This window comes from Glycine max, chromosome 15 (genome assembly GCF_000004515.6).
Source record: "Glycine max cultivar Williams 82 chromosome 15, Glycine_max_v4.0, whole genome shotgun sequence".
NCBI classification, from domain to species: domain Eukaryota; kingdom Viridiplantae; phylum Streptophyta; class Magnoliopsida; order Fabales; family Fabaceae; genus Glycine; species Glycine max.
Genome location: NC_038251.2, coordinates 4,088,252 through 4,099,986, shown reverse-complemented (window position 1 = coordinate 4,099,986; position 11,735 = coordinate 4,088,252). Strand labels below are relative to the sequence as shown.

General features: G+C 31.4%; 1 protein-coding gene and 1 pseudogene across 1 annotated transcript; one reads left to right on the top strand and one right to left on the bottom strand.

The window, feature by feature from the left end:
* Positions 1–2,859, top strand: LOC112999551 (chaperone protein dnaJ 20, chloroplastic-like; annotated as a pseudogene).
* A 4,436-nt stretch (positions 2,860–7,295) lies between these two features.
* LOC100806204 (high affinity sulfate transporter 2) lies at positions 7,296–11,729 on the bottom strand. Its single transcript, XM_026125664.2, has 13 exons — positions 11,448–11,729; positions 10,889–10,937; positions 10,594–10,798; positions 10,329–10,503; positions 10,189–10,254; positions 9,983–10,096; positions 9,793–9,909; positions 9,380–9,506; positions 8,987–9,273; positions 8,714–8,904; positions 8,228–8,310; positions 8,069–8,145; positions 7,296–7,725 (listed from the first exon to the last, which is right to left on the bottom strand). Exons 3-13 carry the CDS (start codon positions 10,761–10,763, stop codon positions 7,582–7,584), a joined length of 1,551 nt encoding a protein of 516 aa, XP_025981449.1. The 5' UTR covers positions 10,764–10,798; positions 10,889–10,937; positions 11,448–11,729; the 3' UTR covers positions 7,296–7,581.
* Positions 11,730–11,735: the final 6 nt, after the last annotated feature.

Sequence of the window (11,735 nt, the reverse complement as noted above, 5' to 3'; positions counted from 1 at the left end):
ATGGTTTGCAAGTTGCAACCCATAGGAAGTCCATGTACATCTATTGGTTTCGGCCTTGAAAGGTTGGCTGTAAGGCATGAACTGTACCTTCTAAGATAATAAATGAACAGTATAAGGAAAGCATCCTTCTTACCACCACATAATTTTATTATGTCATTGAAGAGGTTAGTTTATAAATTAAAAATATATAATTCATTACTTGATCATTTAGAGTTCCATTAATAAGTGTTTCAAAAACACTAGCTAAAGAAATATAAATAAAAAGTTAAATTTTATAATATTGATTTCTTTTATATTTTTTTATTTATTACTCTTACATTTTCTATATTATTTCTTTCTTTTTATTTGTAAGGAAAAGTATAAGAATATAATTAAATAATAATTAGTATACCAATATGTTTTTGGTCAGTGTAAAATTGAGTTCAAATCTTTTAAATTAGTCTTAGGTTCGCGCCTTGATATCAAATGTTATAGTGACAAAAAAAAAAATTAATACATGATAGAAAAGTAAAAACAAAAATAAATTCTTTTAAAATAAAATATAAAAAAGCAATGGGAGTATATTCAGGGTCCATTTGCTTAAGCTTTTAAAAATCATTTAAGAATGTATAAAAAATTATTTTTAAAATACTTTATATAAAATAAAAGATAATCTTTGTATATTTACAATTATATATATATATATATATATAGTTTTATAATGTAGTTAAAATTATAGCATTTTTTAAAAGTTATTTAAAGTAGCTTCTTAAAATAATTATTTTTGGTTTAACTACATTTTCTCTAGAGTATGATGGACTCTTGACTTGTACAATTATAAATCAAATAAACTTTTTCTGATATTTAACCCCTAGAACTTTTCTGGTGTGTACCAAGGTCCAGGCTCTATAGTAGGAGCAGAAGTCTTGGTAGCACACTTGCAGGATCTTAACTTGCCTAATTAATCCAGCGTAGAACTGAAGTGACATGCTAATTGTTTTTTGGTGTATTAAGATGACTTGTACCTAATAGTTTGGCATCAGCCCAAACTTCCAATTGTTAACTAATGGGAGCTAGGTTGGATCTTCATTATAGCAAAAGGATCTATGTTTTACCCACTCCAAGAAATGCCTCTTCCTATTCTCTTGATCACCATCACAACATATATATGATATGCATTATGAAAAGAAAAATGAGTATTATAATGATTAATGAATTTAAAGTCAAAATATTTGTATCGGAAGACGAAAAATTGTATAGTTTATGATTTTTTTTATATATTTTTTTAAGATTTACATGATAAATATTTTTTTCTTTTACTTCCTCTGTTTGTAATTATAAGATTAGTTTAACTAATTTATATTTTTTAAGAAAAATATTTCATTTAGATAATTATATTAAAGTTATCAATTATTTATACTATTATTCTAAAATTATTCCTTTTTTATTTTTCTATTCGGTTAATTATCCTTAATTAATGTTTAGAGATAAAATAATTAAATAAGGATACGTAGAGAAAAAATCTAAAAATTAAAAAAATATCTTATACAAAAGGATAAACAAATCTCTAACCATCAAAACTAAGTGTCAAAAGAACTACAATTAATGATGTGTTCCCACTCTAAATTATGAGGTTAGCTGGTCCAAATTGTCTTTTTCATTAATTGTATTTCCTAACAAAGACCTGTAGAAATCCTCCCTTAAGGCCACCCCTAATTAATGAGAGTATATGATCAATTAATGTACTTTTTATCCACGAAGGCAAGAACTACATGTGCCAAGAAAATTCTCAATAAGAGACAATAACGCAGCCTTAACTACCTCTTTTGACCTTGGTCATCTTCAACTGCGCGTGTTACTGCCTGCATACTAACAACAAATATTCATTTCTGGCATTCTTTTTGACATTTTTTTTATACCCCTGTCACATGTGATAAGAAGTCATGTATGAAAGAGAGACCGATAGGAAAAAGAAAAAGGGAGCTAGCTAGCTGTGTTTTAATAAAGGATGAAAAACAAAATGTAAAATGGTTCCTCTCATTTCTCTACGACACCACCTCGTAACTGTTAATTAGGTGGGTAAGAACTTTATACACCAAATACCAATCATAAATGCAATAACTGAAATGGTGGTGTACTGGCCGTTTGCTCTCCAATGGTCATGAACCACATGGGCGCGCGCGCGTATATATATACCCCACGTGCATTCTAAAAAGTAGATAGACAAAAAACAAACAATTAGATTTGGAGCAATGGATGTTGTAACCTTCAGCTCCAGCCTTAGCATTCATTTCCTTCCTCTCTCAGAGAAACACCAAAGAGTAAGACATCCTCCTACGCAGTTTGCTGTTTGAAGCTTCTTCAAGGTGTGGACGACAACTTGTACAAGGTACTGAGTTTGAGTCCGAATAGTGCAACCATGGATGACATAAAGAAAGCATACAAATCAATGGCGCTTCGGTTACCACCCCGATGTGTGCCATGATGGTTCCAAGAAGGAGGAAACAACGAGGATGTTTGTGCAACTCAACGCAGCTTACAGGACCCTATCGAATCCTTGGCTTCGAGCAGATTATGACTATGAATTGGGTTTGAGAAGTGAAAAGAGTGTTGTTGGTAATGAGAGTGGCAGGAGCAAGTGGCTGAGTTGAAGAGAAGGTCGAACATACGTATGGCACGAACGAAGGGTTCGTGGGGCTGTAGAATTAGAGCGCAAAACATGAACTGAAATCAAAGATCACCATTACTTTTCTTTCCGCATCGGATCATTACCTGTTATTTAATATATATGTTGTCGAGTTTTTCAGTATGATATGAGTTGTGAGAAGTTCATGGTGATCTTGATCATGCAATAATTGTTTTTGCAAGTTACCTACTTGATATTCGTCAACTTTTTAGAAGAAGAAATTGCAACGTCAACTTCCATCCCTATTCTTAAAGAGAGGTGCTATATATATGTTAAAATTCCTCAAGCACGAAATGCACGAACAGCGTGCAAATCTTTCTCCCACACGTTTATTTTAATTATATGCACAGCTTATTAAATAAAAAAAATAACTTCTTTGGCGGGAAAAAAACTTATTAAATAAAATGAAAATATGGTATTGTATTATATGTGGACGCTACAATACACACAAACAAAACCTATAGAAACCATGTGCTTGTGCTTCTCACACCTGCCTTCCATGGTGCATAGGTTAGGTATGTGGTGGGAGGATAAAATAGCCCAAAAAAAAAGGAAAATTTGAGAGAAATAGGCAAAAGGAGAAAAAAGATACATTTCCCATGTCATTTGTGTGATATGCACGAATTTTACTTAACATTTAGCATTTTTCATTCTTAAACCCATTTTCGACCAACTTCTTGTAATTGCGAGATTTTATTTATGATATGAAAATTCGCCTAATTAACTGTACTTTGTTTTGAATGAACACAAGAATAAAGAAATTACTTTTTTTGGATTAAATATAATTTTGAATTTTCTATTTTATAAAATTTGTAGTTTTATTCTCTTATTTCAAAATAGAGATATTTTGGCATCCTATTTTATAGAAAATTAGTAATTTTGATATAATTTTCAATTATATATATATATATATATATATATATATATATATATTATTTCTTACATTTTAATTTATTAAATTATTTTTTACGGTACTTTAAATAATTATTTCTTTTATTCCAAAATTTTCAAAATAAATTGAAAAAAAATATTCCTATAAGTGCATCTCAACAAAATCTTGTTGAGATCCAGTAGAAATACAAATACGTTTTCATCTTGTATCTTGACTAATCTTGTTAAAATACACAACCAAAATGTATTTTCGTCAAGAGTAATTTTGTTATACTTATTTTTTTTCTAAAAATGGTAGGGGTGAACTTAACAGAAAATTGAGGTGAAAATAACAATTGCATATTCGTAAACTTTCGAGCCCAACACAAACCAAACCTAAACGGAGCAAGCTGTCCATATTCGTAAGTCTAAAGTTAGCTTTTGTTTTATTAGGCTTAATACATATAAAACTTACGATGTGAATGGAGTTAGGAGGCGGGTTTGATATGGCTTGAAAAGGAATTACTCATACGAGAATGATTAATTACTATGAAGAATGGAAATAATAAATATTAACGATTGAATTTTATTTAGAGGATTACAACTTAAACATAAATACATATATATTTTTTCAAAAATAGTTGGATGATCAATAATTAAATTTTAATTTTAACCATTAATTCATGTAAGGTTATATAATCAAGATATATTTTTCTCATATTTAAAAATGATTTTTTTCATTATATACATAATCCCCTAATTAACTTAATATACTATTAAAATACCTTTTCATTATTTGTTGGATATGGCTTGAAAAGGAATTACTCATACCAGAATACTTAATTCGATGAAGTCATTTGTTAATGAGAAAAGTGAAGCAAATTAAACATGGTTGTGAAGACCGGCTTTTTCTACATAAACTAGAATCAAACAGAACTACTGATAACAAATCTAGATGAGACTATGCTCTTTAGCTTTCAATATTCTCCTTGAACAGCTTCCCACCTTATACAACATCTTTGTCTTAACGGTTGAATTGAAACACTTATTTTCTTCATACTACTCCTCACTTTGGACCAAAAGTTGAAACAGCATCAGCCAATGAATGTGATCACAATTAATGAATTATATATTTATGAAGTATGGACACTCCAGTCCCTTGTCGTGTTCGGTGTCCGACACGCGTCCGTGTCAGTGTCTGACACCGACACAACACCCGTACTACGTTCTATATTTTGGATATTATAGGTGTCCACGTGTCCGTATCCGTGTCGTGTCCGATGTCCGTGTCGGTGTCGGTGCTTCATAGTAATATATATTACAAGTCATTTGATGATATTGTTGACATACAAGTCATTTGATAAAGTAATTGACTTAAAACTATATATTTGTTCAGCGAATCTTTTTTATCAATAAATATTAATAACTAGTTTACTAATTTTTGTTAGTAAGAATCGAGAGAAATCAAAACCCGTAACATTTATCTTTTTTCTTTCTTTTATAATCTACCAATCAATCTTATACCTCTTCAACCAATACAATATTGGTCATGGATTTACCAATTCTTTAACATTTGTGGCAAATTTTAAGACGATATAAACCACAGAGTTTGATATGTAAGTAACTAGAGATTTTCCATAAGAATTACTATAGTAATTAAAAATGACTAATGATGAAAAAAAATTATGATTATTTAATTTTTTTGTTACCTAGACTTTTCTTTTATTTAGGCTCTTATATAATTCTTCAGTGCGTCTTCATTAAATATAAGAAATAATATATAGTCGTAATCATATGAGCAATTGTTTATTAGGTGATTATCAAACACAAGTTGAACAAAGAAAATATTTAAGCAAAATTGCCTCCAAATTAAAACAATAATGGAGTTACATGTGTACCTAAGTCTATGACTAAATTAAGCTCATTATTTTAATAACAGAAAATTTTTTATTTTTATTTTTTTGTAGGATATCAAACGAGGAAAAATTATGTTACCACTGAATTGAAAATATAGACTACTTTTGTTTCTATTTGGCTAATACAAAACTTACGACGTGAATGAAATGCTTGGTTCAGCTTGATAAAGACATGAGATACTTAATTATTGTGAAAGTTGAGAAAAAAAACATTTTATTTAAAGGGTTAAAATTGAAATATAAATGAACATGGTTTTTTAAGTAATCATGTAATTAGTAATTAATATTTAATTTTAACCATTCATATATAATTATACAATTAAGACATAGGTTATGTTTGATAAAGAAGTCAAAAAAATTAGCTTATTAAATTATAAGTATTCGGTAAAATTAATTATTGGAGTAGTTAAAAAGTATAAAAAAAATAATAAAATCATGATTTATTTAAAAAAGATAATAAAAAAATTAGATAAACATATTGAGGATAAAAATGTAAGAAAACATAAAAAATTAAAAGATAGAAACTAGTGTTAAAAAAAATATTACTTCACGTAACATTTAAAAAATACTAGAAATTACTAGGAAAAATTATTTACCAAATAATAAAACATGTTTTTCAGTGAGTAAAATAAATAAATTAAACCAGCTCAAATATCCATTACAACGTAACCTTATTCTATTCATCATACAATCCTAACTTGATATATTCTATTAAATACCTTTTGAAAACAATCATCTGTAACAAAACACTACATACATGAGGTCACTTGTTTAATGAAGGAAATAACATGGTTAGATTATTAAACATTTAACCTTTACCGCATATATGCGAGACATACGAAATGAGAACAACAAATTTAAATTATAGATGAAAAATCAAATTTTAATTTTGACTATAAATATATGAATATATGATCGATATTTATTATTTTCTTGATAACAAGTGAGAATGGTGTGTGTTCGTGGATGGGGTAAGATTTTTTGTACATAAACAATAACGTAGTATTTACTGTAGGCACTTAATACGTATTTGAATGATTTTATTTGAAAAATTATTTTTAATAAATTCATGGGGGGGGGGGGGGGGGTGGACATGGTTAGATCATTAAATATTCAACGCTTATTACATGTGAGGCAACACATAGAAAGTTAAGGAACATGTCAAATAAGAACAATAAATTTATATCATGCATAGAAATTTAACATTAATATCTAATTTCAATTTTGATTATTTATACAGTTATGTAGTCAACATTTCTTATCATCGTGGTGTATGCATGCGCGTGTAAATGATTTTATTTATTGTAGAGGTACTTAATACGTGTTTGGATAATTTTATTTTGAAAAATATTTTTAACTAATTTTAAAAAGAATTTTTTAAAAGATAGTAATTTTCCCCCTAAATCAAGCTGTACCAAGCAGGCTCCGTAACTGATGTAACATGCATGTTCATTGTTCACCAATAAACTCATATTCATCAAAGAGGTCTTCCGAGGGAAAGTGTCTTCAAAAGTAGCAATCATATCATATATTTGTTATTTCTGCATTCCAAAAGCCAATCACACAACGATCCAAATGTACTTATGAAGATTCTGACAAGTCACAACATACTTTAAATTTTTTTTATATTCTAATAATTTGTTGATGGTGATTGCGGTATGTTATATTGTTAATCTTGTGGTATGCGTTGGTCATCAGGTATAGTAAATTCTAACTCTGAAACATTTTTTATTTGTGACATTCGCATCTTATCCGTTTAGAAATTCATTATAATTAACTCAATCAATCAATCAAATCATGAAGTCAATTAATTTTCTTTCTTCTACAATCATTGAGCATATATGTAAATCATGAATGAAATATTTACTTCCACAAAGTAAGCTGATAAACAGAGATAAAAACAAGGTATACAATCAAACCAGAACACATTTTTCTTTCCCTACTGTTTTTATACATCAACTGGGGCTATAACTCATAGAAAATGAACCAAACATATATGTTTACTGAAGACAAAGTTTAACACAATGCTCAAATAAGCTTTCGAATGAGCTCCTTGAACAGCCTCCCACTCTGTACTGCATCTTTGATTTCAACGGTTGAATTGAAGCAGTTATTTAATTAATAATTTATTCATACTACTGCTTCACCCTTTGGACCAAAAGTTGAAACTGCATCAGCCACTGTTAGAAATATTTTATCTTCCCCAATTAAGTCTGCTAACTTGGATGCGTGGAGCTTCTCCATCACAATTGGCCCGGGGTTTGCCAAGATAAGCTGTGGAAAGACCAAAGAGATGAACGTCATTACAATTATTTAATTAGTACATGTTGTGTTTTTTACTGCATAATAATACTATCATTATTGATGGTATTAATTTTTTGCACGCAAGCAAAGTCATTTAATTAATTAATTGACTTAAACTATATATCTTTGCTAAGCAAATATAATTTGTAGGACATGGGTTGAGGAATTCCTTAACATTTTTGGCATATTTTAAGATCATAGGACAAAGCTTGATCTGTACCTAGAGACTTTTTCCAGCAGAATTTCTACAGTAATCAGAAGTGCTAATGATGTAGAAAAAGTTAAATTCTATGATTATTTATTAATTTATTACCTGTATTTTTCTTTTCTGAAGGGTCTTGTATAACTCTTCAAAAGCATGGATGCCACTAGTGTCAATATCAGTAACAGCTGCAAGAATATGGTTGGGTGAATAAATTCATTCATCAAAATTAATTAAAACAGGATGAAAGAATTTGGTAGAAAGCCTTACGTGACATTTCAACAGTGAGATACTCTATTCTTGACGATCCACTTCTCCTTTGGGCTTCTTCATCAGCCAGCCATCTCAAAATTCTGCAAATTGTGATGGAATTATTCATCAAGCTAAATTTAATCAAGTGAATCAACATCTAGACTTTCTTAACCTTGAAGTGGGAGTGTCCACAAAACTTAAATACAACAGTTCTATAGGGTGCTCTAAGTGTTGATCTTCTATTAGAATTAGAATTTTACCTCTGGAATTTATGTTTATCTTAAATGCCATCCTTTACAACATTTAAGTTTTATCCTAAAACTTATCCATGAAAACACTTGAATCCAAAAGGTTCCCACCTCAAATGTCATAGTAATAATTGTTTCCGAGTTCCAATAGACAGCACAAGGTTCTTAAATTGTCATATTAGCCACTTCTAGTTAGTATATGGAGTGTACAATTCTACATGCATGAGCATATTTAGTAGGAATAACAGTTATTTACCTCTCCTTGATATAGTTGGAGTTTGAGAAGTAGATTGCAGAGTCAACCCTTATAATGAGCATGCCATTAATTTGGGTTGCTTTGGGGTATTGCTGGATGTTTCTATAAACAGTAGTCTCTGGAAGTCTCCCTAGTACTGCAGTTCTTGGCCTTGTCACTTGTAAGAGGATTTTGGCAAAAGATATAGCCACCTGCACAAAGAAGGTTAAGTAAATACGGCCAAATTGAATATGCAAAAATGACAGATATCTTTTCTCTTTGTTTTCTCATTACCGCAATTAGAAGACCAATCTCAACACTTATGAAGATCACACCAAAGAAGGCTCCCATGCAAGCAAGAAAATCGAATTTGTCAATCTTCCACAGCAGAATAACTGCTTCAATGTTCACAAGGCCAAGCACCGCAGCTATTATAATAGATGCAAGCACAGCATTTGGAGTGTACTTAAAGAGTGGCGTAATGAGTAGCAGTGTCAATAACACAACAATGGACATAACGATGTTTGATACAGCAGTTTTACAACCAGCCATGTAGTTCACTGCCGAGCGAGAAAAAGATCCTACATAAAGATCGGAAACAAAACAACGCTTATTAATATGACAGTGATGTGATAGGTAAGAGAAATTTGTATAAATTAAGAAGTGAGTTCACTTTTGTAATTGTACCTGTAGCCACATAACAAGATGTTAGTGAACCAATGATGTTCATTGCTCCCATTGCCATCATTTCTTTGTTACCATCCAGTGAATAGTCTTTCATGGCAGCAAATGTTCTTCCAATTGCTACAGCTTCCTGAAAGTTTAACGAATTTGGCCATCAGAGAGAAAGAAGAAAAGGGAATCTGGCTCCTCTAAAGTGGGCAAGGATAACCTGAGTAATCTCTATCGTTAATGAGAAAATCAACAATTGATATTCCAACACATATCCATGAATTTTGTTATGTATGTGCATGTAATAACAATAATTGATTTTTTAATCAATGACTAAAATTGCTTAATTTACCCTCAAGTGAACAACTCACTTTAGAGGAGCTAAATCCAGGAAAAGGAATGAGGAATCATCAGCGAAATTTTCTTACCGTGAGTGCTACCATACCAGCTACCACACCAACCCGAATACCAGGGCCTAGATATTTTCCACTGAAAAAAATCTCACTAGCAGATGATGGATTCACACCCTTCTTAACATGTTTCACCTGAAATACCATACTTTTCAGTTTCACAGTGCTTAGTTTTTTTCAACTATTCAATCAATTTTATGCTACTTACAATTGCCACGCCTTTCTTGTCTGCCCTGGTAATGTAGACAAAAAAGGTAGACACTATAACAGAGATCATAGGAGAAATTGCAGCCACCCAAAAGAGCTTCTTATTCTTTTTAGCCTGTCCATTACAACAGAAAAGTTAAGTTATGATAATGAAAGTTCCAATGGAAAGGGGCAGAAAAGAAGGAAAGTTGTTCTTGGCATTCTTACAATATACTTGGTTATAAGAAGGAAAGCCAAGAATGATACTCCAATGACTATTGTCTCCCAATTCCACTGCAGGCAGAGATTAAGCAAATGAATATGATCCCCATTTTGAAGTGAACTTCTAAACAGAAATGAAACCTTACCCCATGGTGTGCTGCATCGAAAACCGAGTGCAGAACAGAAACAATATCAGTTTTCTTGGTGAACGTTTTTATGCCAAGAAAACCCTTAAGCTGTTGCAGTGCAATAGTAATGGCAGCTCCAGCCATGAATCCCACAATGGCAGCATGGGACAAAAAGTCAATCAAGAAACCAAGCCTGCAAAAATTCACGTTTAGATTGTAGCACAAGAAGAATTTAGGAAAAGCAAGAAATAACAATGCATGAGAAGAGAATCATTTACTATACCTGAGAACACCGAGTGCCATTTGAGTGACTCCTGCGAAGAAAGTGGCAGTAAATGCAAGACGCAGGTATTCATGAGATTTGAAGTCACTGATCTCATCGGTTAGCAAAGTCCCAAGCAAGAGGGACACCACAGCTACGGGTCCTATGGCAATATCTCTTGAGCTTCCCATGAAAGCATACACAAGAGGACACACAAAACTGGTGTCTGCACAGAGTGAAGGAAAGCCATGTCAAACACAACTGAAGAACTAATATATCCAAGTTTTGCTTTCTTAAAATAAATCAAGATGCTCACAGAGTGCATATTGGGGATCCAAATTTGCCAGCTTTGCGTATGCAATGTCCTGCCATGCATTCATATGTTAGAAAGTGATCATCCAAATTCGCAGAATCAACATATTTTTTATCACACTCTTTTCAACACATTCCTTTTTTTCAAGTTGAAATTCGTGTAGGTCTCACTAGTTTGGACTGAGACCCCAAATGAGAAATAGGATCTACGTATTTCACGTGGCACCCATGAATTTCATCTGATAAGAAAATGTCGAAAAAGAGTGCTATAGAGTATAAACTATAAATTTTTTCATTTCAATATTTCGGCTAAAAATACATTTTCGATTCCTCATTTTTTTTTGTTTCGGTAAAATTCTTAAGTCTAAAAAGTTTTACTTTAGTCCCTTAGAAGTACTTTTGTAAAATCAAATTTACCAAGTTGATCAAGTTAGTATGATAATATAACGATATGACCAGCTTTGTTAAGTGACCCATTTAAAAGAAGAAAAAAAAGGACGAAAAGCTATTTTAGTCGGAAAAAATAAATATCTTAATAATATCATCGAGAAGTGACTATTTACCTGAGGGATACATAGACTTGCAATAGTTAGTCCAGAAATGAAATCACCTCTGAATTTTTTAAGATTGTAATCTCTTCCCCATTCAAAAATGGGGAAGAGAGATTGCAGGCCTAAATGAAACTTTCTAGAGCCGGTTTGGCCCTTAAATTGTTCCAAGGGTTTGTCTGGGAAGAAAGTCTCAACCACAGAATGTTTGATCTCTTGGAAAAGTGTTTGCTTAGGAGGAGCTCCCACCTTGTGAATATGTGGCAAAGTATCTCCATGCCTACGTGAAGAAGACCCACTTTT